At 35.6% G+C, this 19,101-nt stretch overlaps 1 protein-coding gene across 1 annotated transcript; it reads right to left on the bottom strand.

Annotated features, from left to right (window-relative positions):
* Positions 1-922: 922 nt before the first annotated feature.
* On the bottom strand, positions 923-7,303 carry LOC128364304 (golgin subfamily A member 6-like protein 25). The gene is made up of 2 exons (XM_053324849.1): positions 7,285-7,303; positions 923-3,726 (listed from the first exon to the last, which is right to left on the bottom strand). The coding sequence occupies exons 1-2, from the start codon at positions 7,301-7,303 to the stop codon at positions 923-925; spliced, it is 2,823 nt and encodes a 940-aa protein (XP_053180824.1).
* Positions 7,304-19,101: the final 11,798 nt, after the last annotated feature.

A 19,101-nucleotide genomic window follows, 5' to 3' on the forward strand; every position in this document is an offset into this window, starting at 1 on the left:
TTATTCATCTTTCTGCAACAATTAACAAACACAACAAAGATCAAATACAGAAAATATTAACTGAGATTAATATGAATTATGTCTTAATGTGTTCATTGTGTATAATAATATTCTGATTTATCTGATGATCAGTTTAAATGATATTCATACTTGTTTAATATTTGCTATGATATTTTTGATTTCATTGATATTACAAACATCATGTTCTTCATATTCAAAAGAAAACAAAGAACAGTTTAATCACCTAGCAGACCTTTCAGCTGCTGAACTTCTAAATAATCACACAAACAATAAAGGAAAAGAGAATAAAACACAATAATGCAATCATTGGTAATAAACAGTACAGAAGAAAACAATATAACAACATGTATATTTAGTACAGATGGAAACTGCAGTTTATAACACCTACCCTCTTATTTACAAAACAAACAATACTCAACATATTTAGTTTTAATATCTGATTCTGATTTTTACCAAACTTTACACAAACTGAAACAAAGATCGTGAATGTTGCAGATTCAGCAGTTATCAGTGATTCAGACCTGCAGCAGTTTTAAACAGAATACTTTACAGAGTTGTTCAGATATTAAAAGTCTGATGTATCACAGACTAAAATCAACATTTTGTTCCTTGAAACAGTTTCAGGACACAGTTCATCTTTAACTACACGTGATTTGGCAAGAAATATATATATATCAGCAGGACCAGAATTACTGCATGATATTGACTAACCATTGATGTGTGTTGGTGTGATTAAAGAGAGAATAGAGAGTTTTCTCGCGACAGATGTTTTCAACACGTGTGAGGATTAGATGAAAAAATACATCTTCTTAGATTCTTTTTAAATTAAACTCCAAAAAAGTCTCCTCTGATGTTAGTTTAAACTGTAAATTGTGTTAGTTTTTTATTTCAGGCATCTCAGCTATAATATAGGGCACTTGGAATCATCATCCACAAGTTTCTGTATGAATTCACTTATTTGTTCTTCGTGTTTTTGCTGCAGATTTTCTTTTTCATCTTCATTTTTCACCTTTTCCATTTCCTTTTCCTGTGTTTCCAGTAAGTTGCGGATTCTTTTCAGATTCCGTTTCTTTTTGGTCACACTTTTCACTAACTGACTGATTTGTCTTTGGTATTTTTTCTTCTGTTCTTTTTCATCACTGGCTTTTAGTGCATGTAACAGATCATACTGTTTATCTTTGTCTTTCAGTTCTTCCTCATGTTCTTTCTTATGAGCTTCAAATTCTTTCATGTGTTTCTCTTTGAATTCATTGAACTCTTCAGCTTTCTCTCTGGCTTCATCTTCATATTTCTTCTTTACATTCTCCAGTTGTTTCTTATAGTTTTCTTCTAATTCTTTTCTCTCTTTCTCCTCTTTTTCTCTTCTGATTTGATCTTCTTCTTTTCTTTTCTTTTCATTTTCTTCTCTTTCCTGTTCATATTCATCTTGAAGCTTTTTTATTCTTCTCTCCTCTTCTTGTCGTCTCTGTTCATCTTCTTGATTTCTTTTCTCCCACATTTCTTTTTGTTTCTTCTCCCAGTTCTCTCGTTCTTTTCTCATCTCTTCTCTGTTCTCCAGCTTTTTGTTACTGATTTCTTTTTCTTCTGATTCTGACTTCATCTTTTTCTCCAAATCTGCAAGTTTCTGTTCCCACTCCTGTCGCTGAATTTCTTCCTGTTCTCTCCTCTTCTTGTCTTCTTCTTCTCTCTTTTCCTGTTCTTTCTTTCTCTGTTCTCGCTCTTTCTGGATGTTTTCCTGAAGTTGTTTCTCTCTCAGTTCTCTCTCCTGTTCAATCTCTGCTCTCTGTTTTTCTATTCGATTTTTCATTGCTTCCATTTCTTCTTCATATTTTCTTTTAAGTTCCTCCCTATCTCTCTTCATCTCTTCTTCCTTCTCCTTCAGGATCTTCTCCACTTCCTTCTTTATTGCTGCCTCGGCCTCTCTCAGCATCTCATTGGTGAAGCAGCTGCCACCATTTTCCTTCACCATGGAGTCAATCTTGTTTATCAGTTCACTGACTTGTGTGCGGTTTTGTTTATCTTTATTATTAAACACATGGTATCTTCCTCCACAGTCAGCAATTAGCTTCTTAAAGGAATCATCACATTTTTCTTTAATGTATTCTTCAATGGACATCTCATTATCCTCCAGTTCATCTCCTCTTGTGAAAAGAATGATGGTGAACTTTTCTGAATTCTTCCCGAAGGCTTCCTTGATGAGTTTTAATGTCTCCTTCTCTTCTGGTGTCAATCTGCTGATCTCTAACACCAACAGGAAGACATGTGGTCCTGGAGCTAGAAGACTGATGCATTTCACCATCTCCTCATTAACCTCTTCATGGGACAAAGTGTTGTCAAACAGACCAGGAGTGTCGACCACAGCAACACGACGACCGTCCACTTCACTCTGTGCTTTCTGACACTGTTTGGTGACTGATGATTGGCCTGGTTCAGCTTTAAACTCTTTTCTTCCCAGAATGGTGTTTCCTGCAGAGCTCTTTCCACAGCCAGTTATTCCTAGCAGAACAATCCTGAGACACTCTGTGCTCTGTTCTTGAGTGATTTTGTTCTTGTTTTTCAGTTGCTCAAGTTCAGCTTGTTGTTGTATGACTTTATCCATCTGGGCACGAGCAAAGGTCTCTGTTGTATAGCAACATGGTTTATTTTCAGACGGTCTCATCTTCTCCACAGTATCCAACATCTCAGAGATCTGCTGCTTGTTCTTGATGTGGAGAACAACATATCTTCCTCCACAGCTCTGACAGAGCTCCTGGATCTCTTTGGTTTCCTTTATAAAGTCAACAACAGCTGGAGCTGTAGGATCTGAATCCACAGTGAACAGAATCATGGTGAAGTCATTGACTTGAGAGCTGAATGTTTTCTGGATGATCTTTAACTCTCCCTTGTCTTCATCAGTGAGGGGACCCACAGGTAGGATCAGGATGAAGGCATGGACACCCTCAGGATCACAGAGGGAGATACACCTGAATGATTCATCCATCACTGCCTCCTGAGGTTTTCCATACAAGGCAGGCAGCTCCACCAGAGAAACCCAACGTCCACACACCTCTTCCTGACATTTAACACACTCTGATGAGCTGGAGACTGATTGAAGCTCTGTCTGACCTAAAATGGCCTTGGCTGCTGAAGTCTTCTCTGCTCCTCTCCTCCCACACAGAACCAGGTTTAAAGACTTTGGTCTTCTGGTCTCTTCAGTGAAGGTGAGGAAGGTTTCTTTGTTTTCATGAACAATGTTCTGAATCATCATCATTAACCGTTTGCAGTCATTTTCAAGCATGTTGTAGGATCTTCCTCCACAGTCTTTAATCAGCTGATTCACAGTGAAACTGGTTTTATTCTCCTTGTGTGTGATGATGACCATGGAGTGTTTAAAAGCATATTGACCAAACAAACTCAGGATGAACTTCAGTCTTTTTTTGTCATTTTCACTGAACTCAGAAGGTTTCACTAATAGCAGCAGAACATTTGGTCCAGGGAGGCACAGATTCATGAACCTCCTCACTTCTTCTCTCACTGTCTGCTCAGACTGACTGAAGATATCTGAAGTTTTTACTACAGTCAATGGTTTTCCTCTCCACTCTCCACAGGCAGCCACACAAGAGGGATTATTTTGGCAATGAAATCCTTCTTTCTCAGTAATGAAGTTACCAAGTCTTGTCTTTTTGTCTTCACTTTTCCCCACCAGCACAATCCTCAGTGTAGAGACTGAAAAACAACAAGGAGAAAAATCACATGATCACAGTTCAGAGTTGGTGACAACAGTTGACCTGAATTCAGCCCCTTCGACAGAGTTAAAGTTATAGATGGAAGTAAACAAGTCACCATCACTGTGGTGATAAAACCCACAAATATCACTGTATTTCTTTGTCATCAATTACAGATGAGTATAAATGTATACTGTATTTCCATATATGCATTTAATTTAATTTAATTTTTATTTATTGTTTATTTTTATTATATTTGTAATCTAACTTTTCTGCTTATAGCATTAACTATGTCTCCAAAGAAAGCTGTGGGTTTATATGATGATGAGGACATTTCAAGAAATGCTGTCAGAGAATTATTAGAACAGCAAAATTGTTTAAAGAAAAAATAATATTCTGATTAATCAGAACGAGTGGAATTATAAATCATTCCTACAAATAAATATGGAATCAACAAATACAAGAACTGATGGCCTCATAAAATATGTCACAGATCTAAAACCAGTGTAAAGTTTTCTCAATCAGACACTAACAATCTGTGAAATGTCAACAATACTAATCTGACTGATCCAAATCTGACAATCTCAACAAATTCAAAAACGTATTTTACCACCAAATCTGACTACATGGAAAACCAGCCATGACAAAATATAATAATTGATTAGAGTTCCAGATGAAAAAGCAGAAAGGAAGAAACTAATTTCTAATCATTTAAAAATAGATACAGAATGTGTAAAAATTTAAAAAACACACAGAACATGGAAATATGACACAGGAAGGTGGCCTAGATCAGTGGTGGTGAAACTGTTAACATTTAAACACAGAGAACAGAAATAAAAAGAGGAAAACATTTATGAGGATTTTTCAGAAAAAGTTCATCTGAGAAGAAAATAACTTTTGTCCCAACTAAAGGAACAACATGAACTAGATCATTTTAAATACATCAGATTTGATTAACTTGAAGTGTTTCCCCATCACACCCCAGTAAAGTTCTCACTCATATGATGTGTGTTGTTTATCTTTATTTTAACAGTTCCAAAATATTAAATTTCATCATCCATGGTTATTCTCTCTTCTTGTTCCTCTCAATCCTCCTTTTCATCCAGATCTGTACTTTTCTTCAACCTACATATCTATAAATGCTGACTCGTGATAGAAAACAGCCAAATAATTATCATAATGCTTATGGTCCATCTCCAATTGATTTTTTTTAACTCCATAACCTCCAACACTCCCGTATTTTATACTTTATACATTGTATACATACATTTTTTAAACTGGGTCATAAAAGTTTGTCATTAAAGTATTTGGTTTAAATGTCAATTTACTTGCATTATGTATTTATAATATATAATGTATTTTCTCAGGAGCATTACATGGTGAAGAATATGAAGGTGAGGATGAAGGCAATTTCAACAAGTCAAGTCCATTTAAAAGGTTTAATTGAAACTCATCCTAACTGAACCCGGTCTGAGTTAATATACCGGTCCAGTTCAGTTAAATCATTCCCGGACCATTAATAACCATTAACCTGACACACTGTTTCAGGGTCCAATACGAGTAAGCAAGGAAATGTATTGACTGTGTGGCTGCTGCTGTGCAAAGTACAGAGCTACCAAATGCTAACGAACAAACAGACTATTATACACTGGATCGAGATCAGACACAGATTTAGCTGATACGCTCCCCATGATATGTCCTAACACCATTGGAGTAGCTGCAAAGGCTCCCAAACCAGTGTTCCCTAACAAAGCTTCATAATGGCACCGCAACACCAGACCACAAGCATCAACTCCAGTCAGGACCTGGTCTGACATCGGATCCAGCAAGACACTAATGGGTATAATCCTCCGACTGATACTCATGATGCTGGTAATGTCCCTCCAAACCTCAAAGTAGCCAAGATCATTCTGCCATGTAAAGCTGATGATCCATTCTTATCTAAAACTATTGTCCTATATGCATTCTTTCATGTTTTAAAAAAAAAAATCAATATAGAAGTTGCTTTATATCAGAATTTTGAATCATCCAGATACCAACAATATCTTGTGTGAATATCAAAACAGCTTTAGAAAGTGATTCCATATCTTTGGATCTCCATTGCTACTAACTCCACACATCTAGCCCCAACACTATTTAAAGAAGTGAATATGTATCAAACAGTGTTTATGTATAAAGTAACCTGTCCTCCATTATCTCTACACATTTCTTATCAAAGTTACTTTGAGATTAACTCTCATTTTCATCCATACCAAACAAGAAGGAATCATTTACACATTAATTTCTGTAAAAGCTCTTTTGCCAAATGTTCATTTATGAATCAAAGTGTTGTTTATATAAACAGTATAAATAACTTAACTAAACATGCTGAACATTATCTGAATGTAAAAGAAAGTAAAAAGAAATCTTTCATTTAAGCCAAACTAATGATTGTAACTGAAGTTTATTCAGTGTAAGAAAAGCTGATTAATGTTGTTATCTAATTATTATGATTAATATCACTGTTACTGTTATTATTATGTACTACATGAGTGTCTGTGTGTGTATAAGTGTGTAGATGAAATGATGTGTGTACAGATGTGTGTGTTTTGTTTTTAGCCAAAGTACATTATTGTTTTAAAATACAGTGTTTATTGAATGGCCGTCACTTGTAAGCCTCATCGGTTTCTCTGACCTCTCCTGCACATCATTTTTTAAATCATATCATATTAGTCATATTTTATGTTTCTGTTAAATTTGATGGTTTAACTAGTTGAATATTTCTTATTTTATTCATGAAATATAAAATGTTGTTGAAGAATTCTCATTTAGTTCAACTTACAGTCAGGACGAATGACGTCAGGGCTGCTGCTCCTCTGAGACTTTAAATCATCATCATCTGTAAAAAAAAAAAAAAACAAAACAGAAGAATCAGATCAATCATCAAACATTTATATATCTAATATTCATTCACACTGATAAGTAAGGTACTGTGCATATTCTAAACAGAGTTTGCAGGTTCAGACTGTGTTGTTGTGTAAACCTTTAGACTTAGATCAGGTTACACTTTATTTTCAAAGGTTATTAACAAATGTCTCTTCTTCTCTCTAAATTTGGCAAGTTGGATTCAATCAGGTCTTAAAATTCTCATTTACACTTAGATACTACGTTGCATGTTCAGTGCAATAGATTGCATGTTTTGTTAGTGTGTACAGAGCCCGTAAATGTGTTAAAGTAAGTCATTTGGCGACTTCTAAGTCATTCAGTTAAACTAAGTCTATTCCTGTGAGCGTGCATGATCAATCAATCAATCAATCTTTATTTATAAAGCGCCAAATCACGACAAAGTCATCTTAAGGCTCTTTCCACATAGAGCAGGTATAAACCGAACTCTTCAGGTTTTCATTTTAAAGAGACCCAACATTCCCACATGAGCAGCACTTGGTGACAGTGGAGAGAAAAAACAGCAGCAAAAACGCCACATGGGAGATTATTAGTGACAAAGTCAATGCTGTTAGTAAAACCTAAAATATTAACACAGGTGAAAAAAAACTGTTCTCTCAGATGTGACTAAACTCACCAGGTATTGCCGTCGCCATAATGTGGTGTAAAACATGAGACTGGTTGATCTGGAGGAGAGAAGAAGAAATAAACAGAGTGCAGCTGCAGTAATGAGCTCATTAAAAAGTGTTAAGGTGACACAAACAGTCAGGGACGTGCACATGATTATAGAGAGGCAGGGGCTCAAACTCAGAAAAGGGCAGCTGCGTGCGTTTTTTTCCGGTCCTTTACACAATATGGAAATTAATGTAAAATTAAAAAATATAGTTCTAATAGAAAGCTAACTACTTAGCTGTGTGTCCTGAGTAGGTGAAAGTGATATGTAATTGCAATTTCTTTTGTGTCACATTATCAAAGTCACAATAATCTTTATATCTAAACCTCGGACCTGTACTTCAGACCTGTAGTGAGAAGGGAAATATGATCCGCCGTAAACACGGTGTATTTTATTTTGAAAATTAACCCGGTGTTTTATTTTGTATTTTGCACACGATTTCCTGTACTGCACGATCTGCTCTGTGCTAATTTGACGTCCGGCAAAAATAGAAGTTGACACATTGACTAAAATAGAGCGTTTTCTGAAATATTACCCATATTTAAGCACGTTGAATAAGTGGACGGCGACTAGTTAGACCATAACTCAGGTTCACGTTGCTCCACTGTCACGTCTCCTCAGTTATCCATGGGGCAGCTCTCTCTCTCTCTGTCTCTCTCTCTCTCTCTCTCTCTCTCTCTCTCTGGCGGCTCTGTGACGGAGCGGAGCCGCAACAGACAGAGGAGCAGCGGCTCAACACACACAACAACCCCGTATTACAAGAAAATGGGTACGGTAGATCACCGTGGATATTTTTATACAGCTGGGGTTTTTTTTTTACATCCTTAAGAGGAATTTATTAATGTAATTTTTTAAAACGCACACACACACACACAGAGGGCACTTTTTAATACGAGGCAAAAAGGGCAGGGGCTCAAGCACCCCTAGGGCCCTATGTGTGCACGTGCCTGATAAAAGTTATTGTGATTATTTCAGTAAATGATGTGAACAGACTCACCTGAGCATGGTCACTTTACAGACACAGACGTAATGTCCAGTTTTCTTATGTTATGTTTCCTCCGTGAGATTGATGCTGCGCCATCAGAACAAGATCGAAAGTGAAAATCGGAGAAAGACTTGTTGATCAGAGCATGCTCACACTCTGAAAAAAAAAAAGAAAATCCAAAAAAGTTTGTACATTGAGAGGCAAACAGACAACCGTCCCCTTGAGCAATTTCTTTCACAATAGTTTTTTTTAATTCACATTTTTAATCAAATGTATCAGTTATTTACACTAATTTTCATTGTTAAACATTTAGAGGTTAAATATGAGGTTAAATAAACAAATGCAATAAAGGTTAAATAATGTAGCCTACAATAACTAAACACATACACAAATGTAAAAAAAAAAAACAATAATGATGATGATAATAATAATAATAATAATAATAATAATAATGATGATGATGATGATGATGAGACTACATATTATACTATAATTATAATATATCCCCTTTATTCAGATTTGAGCGATTTTTGTTTTGTTTTTTTTAACTGACATTTCTAATAGAATGTGTCAAAACGAGTTATTTACAGTCATTTTAATTGTTAAACATTTAAAGGTTCAATAAACAAATGCAATAAAGATTCAATAATGTAGCCTACAATAACTAAACACATATAAAGAAAGAAAAAATGATAATAATGAGACTGTAGCTATATAGCCTAATAATAATTATAGTATTTCACACTCTCAGTAATACAAGCATCAACAGAACATGAGATGAAAACAGTCTATTAGAGTCAGATACAATCAGATCTGCAGTAGAGAAGCTGGAAAACAGACTTCACCTCACTGGTTGATGTTAGAGCTCCACCTGCTGGACACAACAGTGTAAAACACACAGAGAGGTTCAGTGGATCATAAAGGATCCCTTGTGATGGCCCTAGACCTTAACAGGAACTGTGTTGGTCTTCCTCTGCTTCCCATTTTTATAGTAATATGTTACCAGTTAACAAAAACATTCCCCTTCAAGAATATGTTGATTTAAATTTGAAATAAAAAATGTCTCTTATTCTTCCTTAACAGATTTCTGTTTTGTCTGAGCTCAACTGAAGGAAATAGTTTGATAAAAGCAATTCAAAAAGAGATCACTGATACAGCCCACCTGATTTCAACAATCAACTGACTGAAGCCTGAGATCAGTTGATTAAATGAGTCAAGCCTGCTTGGTTAGAGTGAAAACCTGAAGCCACATTATGGCCCTTTATGGAATAGTTGGACATTCCTGCTTTGATAACTATTGACATGGTCGTTGTTACTGCAGCCCTATAACTTATATGTAATATTAAGGCGGCTGAAAATGTGTTTGCAGACGTGTTGTCTCAGGTGGACCCTGAATCCAGTTGCATGGGCTGGTGGGGATGGAGGGATGTAGTACTGGAGGATGAAGCCTGGATGTACTGATGGTCTATTATGATTAATGTATTAACTATTATTAACTATGTGACAGATTGAGACCACTGGTGCATCTTAAAATAAAGTATCGGTTATTGTTTGATGTATAAGATGAGGTTCTTAGTGGAATCTCCTTTCTATTGGAGAGGGGTGTTATGACCCCTCCCTTCCTGCCCGGAGAGGTGCAGTTGGTCTGAAACAGCAGTGATGTTTGCAGAGAGGTCTACATGGATACATGCAAGCCACTGCAGAAGGATTCTAGAGCCAATAGATGCCTTCTCAATAAGTGTGTATCATCAGTAAGATAACTGACCCTTTCCCCTGCTTTGTGTTGCCAGGGAGAGAAGGGTGTGAAATCCCTAAAACCACACGTCTCTCACACTAACAAAGAGATAACGCACTGATTAGGAGGTAAGTTGAGGTCACACTGTGGATTAAGATGATGCCAACACACAGACCATGGCACCTAATCAGACATAGTTCCTTAAGGAAAAGGTAAATCATCATTCATTGAGACATGCTTTAGTAGCTCGGGTTGAACAGATGTTGACTGTTTTGTCTTTAGTATATCTACAAGCTTCAGTCAGTGCAACTAGCTTTGCTGCCTGGGAAAATGTTCTGTGTTCAGATTTTTCCCTGAAGGTGAAAATGTTTTATGATTTTTGTAAACTGGTTTATCAATCTACCTGTAAGACTTTAATTAAAATCAGTTCATGCAACTGACTTGGCAGGTAGTTGGCTACAGATACAGATGTAGCCTATCTGTTGCTGTACCACCTAAAAAGCAGTTCTTTCCTCAGGCCGAGAGGCTCCTCAACCCCACCTTCTATAACAACAACAACAACAACCATAATAATAATAGTAACATTATTAGCATTACATTAACATTACATTATAGCACCTTTCATACAATTTATATACCAATATCTCAATTAATTCTAGCTGTAGATTCTCAAACAACAGTGTGATAGGAAACAACATGATGACAGCCATAATCATCATCAAAAATCTGAATGTGGAGCATTTTCACTGGGGGGGGGGGGGTTCCACTTAAACATAACAGAGTTTCTAGTACTGAAGGGTTGTGTTTATGATGCATAAACTGCTTCATACACAGCATCCTTTGTGCACATAAAAATGTTTATTTACCTAGGAACCCTTAACTAACTCATTAATAGTTGTCAAGTTTTGACTTGCCAGATTCCAGGTAACAGTCAGGTATGACACAACACCAATGTGGCAGACAGTCAAAAGAAAAAACAAACAGGTGGAGTGAAATATAAATGTATGGAGGCCTCTGTTTCTTGATATAAAATTGAAGACATGTGTCAGTAATATTGATTTAACATGCTATAACATTGTGACAAATTGCAAATTACACATAAAAAAACATGTGGTAGTAGTAGGAGTGTGTGTAATGCAAACTTAATGTCATGTAATATGCATAGTAGTCCAACATGACTTCCTTTATTTATTTAACCCTTTATTAAAACAGGTAGTCTCGCTGAGATGCAAATCTATTTGTCAAAAGAAATCTGTGTACAAGAAATTTACAGCAAAGCAATACACAATTCACTCAACAGACAAAAGATAAGTCAAACATAAGGTTTTAATGAAATAAGACAGTCCAGTTTTAAAATCTTCTGAAGTTCGCTCCATTTGTGTGCTGCAAAATATTTGAAATCACATTTACCAAGTTCTGTTTGTACAAGTGGTTCAGATAAAGTTAAAATATCCAGTTTGTCTGATAAGGCTTTGCAGATGAACAGCATACAGTGCCACTCCCTTCTGTTTGTTAAAGCAGACCTACCCGTCCCTGGCTGCTAAAGCTCATGTGCCCTGCTCAGATTTTGGTTACAACCAGCACTGTCCAATTACCAATGGTTTATAATTTTTCCCAAACACTGGTTGATTCAACCTAAACCCAGTGCAATGCGGCCTGCTAACCAATCATCACTTGCCCAGTCAACAAAATTGACCAATAAAACAATCATCATGAGACCTAATTTTCTAGAAAACAACTTTTATTTTATTCCAATTTGATACTTGGACTGCTGTCTGGTGGAAACCTTGTAACTCCATTTTTTGTTTTAGACATACTAGGTTTCTAGAAGATAATTATCAACATCAAAAAAAAGGGTCAAGCCTTGTATCATATTTCTATGGAGCTTGACAAACAAACAAACAAACAAACAAACACATTTTCTTCCCATCACTGAGGGCCCCTTTCTGCTCAAGGGCCCCTGGTCACTTGCCCAGATTGCCCATATGGTAGAAATATATTGTGTTATAAAGTGAATTGCACTATGATACACAGAATCAAGAGTCTTTAGGGTGGAGAGAGAGGCATGCCTACAATATCACCGTAATCAAGCAAATGTATGATTATACTTTGGACTATTGTTTTGTGACTAGCAATAGAGAAATAAGATTTGTTTCTGTAGAGAAATCCTAATTCGACTTTTAGTTTGCTTTTTACTTTTCCACATGAATCTTGAAAGTGAACTTAGTATCCAGGTTTGGATGTGTACAGTGTTCTGGATGCTCTTAGGTGACCAAGAGAATAATATACACTTTTTTTTGGTCAGAATTTAATATCAGTTTATGAATTATAAGAGCAAACTGGAAATTATCACAAGCTGGCTGTAGATTTATAATAGCCAGATCCAGGGAAGAGCCAGTTTGATATAAAATGGTGCCATCTGCACAAACATGGATGAAATAATTTACATAGAAGCTGAATAAAAGAGGACCATGAATGGACAGTGGACAGTATAAGTGAAGAACAATTGTGACTTTAGCTTTTTCTGTGTGCAGGGCAGTCATTCACACACGCAGATATCCACATCTGTAAGGTATGTAGTTGGTGCTTTGTGTGTTTTTATTCAAGTAATGGTTTGTGTGACTGTATTGACATAAAACACAATTTTGAGTTTTCAAGAGTTTGAAGAGTTTTGTAAGAATAGTTTGCTTTTACAAGAGACGGAGAATGTTTTGATGGTTTGATGTAAGGTTTTGGTGGTTAGTGTGTAGAGTTTTGAAAAATAGCCTATAGTTTCAGAGATAGTGTCTATATAAGAAAAAAATGCATTACTGCCACCTCCAATGTCATACCTGTGTTTGTCCCTAATCAGATTCCCAAGCTACAGGGGCAGGTCTTAACTGGCATGATGAATAAATAAATGACAAGAGATAAACTGGTTGATCCTGAAGAGGAAGAACACTTCATATTCAACTCTCTCCACTCCAACTTGACTTTCACAGCTGGTCAGGATTTACATTTTCAGGTCAGTAAAAGAAAGATTTACATATAGACGGGTCTATTAAGCTTTACTGTATTAGGTAAATTATATATTTTTGGACTTTTGCTGACTTTAATTAATTAATATTAAGATTGTTTCATGATTATTTGCAGCACATTATTTTATGTATATGTTTATATACAATATATATATATATATATATATATATATATATATATATATATATATATATATATATATATGGTTGATCCTGAAGAGGAAGAACACTTCATATTCAACTCTCTCCACTCCAACTCTCTCCACTCCAACTTGACTTTCACAGCTGGTCAGGATTTACATTTTCAGGTCAGTAAAAGAAAGATTTACATATAGACGGGTCTATTAAGCTTTACTGTATTAGGTAAATTATATATTTTTGGACTTTTGCTGACTTTAATTAATTAATATTAAGATTGTTTCATGATTATTTGCAGCACATTATTTTATGTATATGTTTATATACAATATATATATATATATATATATATATATATATATATATATATATATATATATATATATATATACATATGAATGATAAGTTATAAGTAGTAAGTGATCTTAATTTCTACTATTGTTTATGAGGAAAACATGTTTGTGTGACAGTAACACAGTCCTATGTGCTGCACAGTGAGAGTTTGAGGGGAGGACCAGGAAGGTGGCTATACATACATAGCTGTATAAATAATGTGGATTAATAACATTACTCTTTGTATATTGACCTCTTGGGATATTTGTCTCAGAGGCAGAAATCTCCAAACCTTGACAAATACATGAATAATTTTGTTTTCAGACACATTCCTCTATTTATCTTCTATTTATACACATCAGTAATCACCTTTGACCAGCTAAAATGAGATTGATCATTACAATTTTGAGAATATATACACTTGATCTATCAAGAATACATCACATTGTCACAATCATTTCATGAAAAAAATATTTCATTCCAACTTTATTGGTGACAATGAAGGGAGAAAAATAAACATAAGGTGAATTGACCCTTTAAAGCACGATGTTTCCCTAACACTAACCAAGTGACTTTTGTGCCTAAATCTAACCACACATTAAACACTTTGATTTTTACAATTACGGCTGATAGAGGTGGCTTATTAGGAAATGCTCATATGTTTGGTTGTGGAGTGCAGGTTGTTTCATAATGAGGATGTGTTGATACTTTACAGGAACAAGCAGATCAACTGTAAATTCCACATTGTTCCCTCATCGTGTTTGAACTTGTTTAAATATGTTTGATGGCTGTTTTTTTAAAGAAATGCCTGAAATGTAACAGTCCTTGATATTTCGAGTTAACTCACTGTGTTTTTCATTTGGGAATTTACATACAGTCATCATGTTCTACGAGGAATGCTTTATACTATATACTATACTAATACTGCTAAAACATTTACTTTTTCCTTTACAAATTTAAAATGCAGTCCGTTGACCAGTAATATTTTGTTCTTGTCTGGTAAATAAGCATTAATATTTTGCTGTAATTAATGATATTAGAAATACATCAAACCAATTTTAAAAATAGTCCACTGTATGGTCAGTGCATCTGCCTTCATCTTCCATCAATGTTGTGTGTAACAGGATGGATTTCAACATGTGCATGATGTTGTTATGTATTATAGCTCATAGGCTGCTCATTGTTTTGTGCACCTATATTTAAACTAAACGCTGTGGATCAGATGAGTGATTCTCTGTTGCTACTGAAACTCACCGTCCGCCTCTCACATCATTTTTCTCAGCGTTAGTTTTTACTGGACGTTTAAACACTAACAGTGATTATTGAAGAATATTGAATATTACATGCTGCACTATTCTGCCATTTGCCTTTCTACACTGACACATGTGAAAACACTTTTAGTTAATCAGTTCACTTACAAATCAGAGCTTGAGCCTATACGCTGTGATGAAGTCAGACCCACAAAGAAGACGAGATTTAGCCTCATTCTTTTAATGTTCTTTTTTTCTATAACAAAGGTTTTTGTTTTCCTCTACTGTGATTTTGTTGTTTGAGGAGTGTTTGATTATTTTCCTCCTTATTTGTATTGATAGTTTATGTTCAGAATACAGATCCATACTTTACTCATGTGGATATCTGTGTGTTTGTGTGTCTACTACATGTATGACAGACTGCTGCCCTGCACACAGACAAGTCTTCTGCATGTATACTGTCAGTGTGTAGTTGGTGCTTTGTGTGCTTATTCAAATGATGTTTGTGTGACTGTCTTGATGCAAAAACAAACTTTTTAAAAAGAGTTTGAAGAGTTTTGCGAAATAGCCTACAGTTTTAAAGATAGTGCCTAAGCATTCAGAAAAAACACTCGGCTCTTGTGTTGGGTGCAGAAAAAGCATAAATTGATGACGAATGAATAAATGTATTATTACTTTTCAACTCACTGCTGTGGTGTACAGTAAATCCTCTGCTGCCTTATTCCTTACTCACAGTAATATCTGGACAGGCTCACAGCACAACTACTTCCATCATGAGTGTTTGTATTATTTTACAGTGTGATGGCGGGTCGGCTGCAGGTCTGGTGGACAATGAAGCTCCTGATCCTCTTCAGCCTCCTCAGCCTCACTCAACATTTTGGTAGAAATATTTAACATTTTAACAACCTCACGTTCTCTTTTATGTCTTTAAAGTCAAATGATCCCTTTAAGCACTTATGTCATTGACAACATACTTCTTAAATGAATGACCACATTTCCATGTAGCTCCAGTGTACTTTCAGTATGTGTAATAGGTTAACTGTAATCATTTACGTCGAGAGGAGCCAGATGAGGTGGTTCGGGCATCTAATCAGGATGCCTCCTGGACGCCTCCCTGGTGAGGTGTTCAGGGCACATCCCACCGGTAGGAGACCCCGGGGAAGACCCAGGACACACTGGAGAGACTATGTCTCTCGGCTGGCCTGGGAACGCCTCGGGGTCCCCCTGGAAGAGCTGGATGAAGTGGCTGGGGAGAGGGAAGTCTGGGCTTCCCTGCTTAGGCTGCTGCCCCCGCGACCCGACCCCGGATAAGCGGAAGAAGATGGATGGATGGATGGATGTAATCATTTAGTATTTGCATTAAGCCTAAAATTCAGCTGAGAATGAATGAATGCTGCTTTGTATGACAAAGTGTTGTTTAGTTTGATGAAAGTGAGAAAAGTCTGACCATGTAGTGTAGACATATGAGTCAGTGGAAGATCAGAAGTACAGGTTATACTTAGTTAGACTTCCAGCTACTGTATAATCCTGATGTTATGTTAGTGTAATAAACAGAACCAGTCAAGTTTGGACACGTTCTCATTAGAGTGAATGATAAGATCTGTCAATACAGACCTGCTGATCTGTTTCTAACTAATTCAACATAAACCTCAGTCTGCCAATAACAAATCTGCTTTCATCTTCCTTTCCTCTAACCTTCATCATGAGCTCCAAACATGAGCATAAGGAACAACTGATCTCCATTTGAAGTAAAATGTGTGTTAACTTTGCAGAGGTGAGAGAGGATGAGTGGGAGGAGCTCAGCCCTGATATCGCTGCACTGCATCGCCTCAGAGGACTGTCTGATCACATGATTCATGAAAGGCTCAAGAAGCCGTTCAACTCAAGGTAAACTTACATGTCTCCTTTCCAACATTAAAGGCTTTGACAAATCTATAATGCATATATCTAAAAAAATATGATACATCTTGTTATCCAAGCGCTGCTGTGAAAACTGACAGATGAGATGGGACTATTTATCCATACTCTGTTTGAAAATATATTTTATCTCAAGTGAAATACATCAATTCCCACTTAAAAAGGAACAAGTTACTGTTTTTCAAGTTAGTCTAAAAACCACAGTCAGATGTTCATATGAACACTGAGACATGAATTATTTTCTATAATCATTCTTCCTGTTCATGCAAGCCATTAGAAGATGTGCTTTCAATGTGTATCTGAACCTAATATGAGTTAATAAAGTAAATAAAAATGTAACAAGGAATGTATTTCATCTCAGGGCCACGTCCATCCATGGGACCAGGGTTGACAAATCCACTAGTAGGTAAGAAGGTATTTATGGCAAGTTAAGAAATGAGCTTTGTGAGAAAGCTTTTATTCACCACCTGAAAAGATGGGCTTTGAAGTAATCACCTGTTAGTGCTTCTTACTGTATAAAAGCAATTGTAACTGGTGATAATGAAACACCTGTAGATGTATCATAGGATGGATTTCACTAGTTTGGTCATTTGTTTTGCTATAGGACGGATTTTAAATGGCTCATCACATAAAGATGTGCAAAGATCATTAAAGTTAAAGTGCCCTCATATGGATTGATCCATATGGATAGATAAAATCAAAACATATTCAGTATGGGAAAATATCTGACATTCTCGTGAACACGTTGTGCACGTGCACAATGTTACATCACAACTTTTTGGTGGTTGTTATCAGGCTTTATTGAATTTGTGTAATTACTGTGTTTCTCTCTGTGATATGAATATAATTCATCTTCTTTTAGGAGGACCATTGACCAACACCTGATGAGTCTGATGGATGATTTTCAGGAGTGTGAGAATTTCACAGCTTGTGTCATTCAGATGGAACAGGTTGGTGGATTTTAAAGAAAACAAGAGAACTGAGTTTAGAAAAACTGAACTTAATCACACTGTAACCCCAATCAGTCAATAGGGATGTCCTAATCAAGTTATTGAGTATCTGACAATATCAAGTATCTGATACTAACATGTTGAGATGGATAAAATACAATATAATAAAATAATCTGCTAATGGTGGAAGAAGTATTCAGATCATTTTCATGAGTAAAAGTACCAGAACAGCAATCTAAAAGTACTCCATTACAAGTAAAACACCTGCATGAAAAATCCTACGACAGTAAAAGTACTGCAGTATTATAGTGATGTAGTATGCAGTATTACAGTAAAAGTACTGCAGTATTATGAGTGATGTAGTATGCAGTATTACAGTAAAAGTACTGCAGTATTATAGTGATGTAGTATGCAGTATTACAGTAAAAGTACTGCAGTATTATGAGTGATGTAGTATGCAGTATTACAGTAAAAGTACTGCAGTATTATAGTGATGTAGTATGCAGTATTACAGTAAAAGTACTGCAGTATTATAGTGATGTAGTATGCAGTATTACAGTAAAAGTACTGCAGTATTATAGTGATGTAGTATGCAGTATTACAGTAAAAGTACTGCAGTATTATAGTGATGTAGTATGCAGTATTACAGTAAAAGTACTGCAGTATTATGAGTGATGTAGTATGCAGTATTACAGTAAAAGTACTGCAGTATTATAGTGATGTAGTATGCAGTATTACAGTAAAAGTAGTGGTTTGGTCCCTCTGACTCATATATTATTATATATGACATCATTAGATCATTAATAGTGAAGATTAGTTTTTACTTTTGATCTAATTCCTTATTGTTATTTACTTATTTCTATGTGCATTGTTAAAAATAAAAAATAATAATAAGAACCTAAATAAATCACCACTTTTACTACTAGTTGTTTGCAGTAGTCATACAATACAGTAAAATTAAATTCTGTGCATGTAAAAAGAAATTGGGCCTGGCTCTGGGTGATCTGCCCAGACTGGCCCAGATGACAATCTGTAGGATTAATACATAAAATATATAATTTACAGAACAATAGTTATAAAAAGATCTTTCTCAGAATGTTAGGATGTTCGGAAGAGCTAAACACAACAATGTGAGACTGTAATGAAAATAATGAAATATATCTTATATTGTATTTGAAACATTTTACATTACCTGTAACAAGTCTGGGGGAAAAAAATGCTGTTTGAATTCATGCAGAGTTTATGCCTTCTTCAGTTTGATATCTCATTATGTTATAGTCTGTGGTTTTATCTTAAGATAATACAATTATTGGCTTATTTTTATTTTCAATTATTTTCCAGGAATTTGACACCTTCTTGGAAGATATTAATGAACAAAAGATACACAATTTTCTGCTAAGAGCTTCAGAGATCTCGCACAGTTACAGCCAAAAGATTCTGATCACAACTGACAAAG

The sequence above is a fragment of the Scomber japonicus genome, chromosome 9 (assembly GCF_027409825.1).
Source record: "Scomber japonicus isolate fScoJap1 chromosome 9, fScoJap1.pri, whole genome shotgun sequence".
Lineage (NCBI taxonomy): Eukaryota > Metazoa > Chordata > Actinopteri > Scombriformes > Scombridae > Scomber > Scomber japonicus.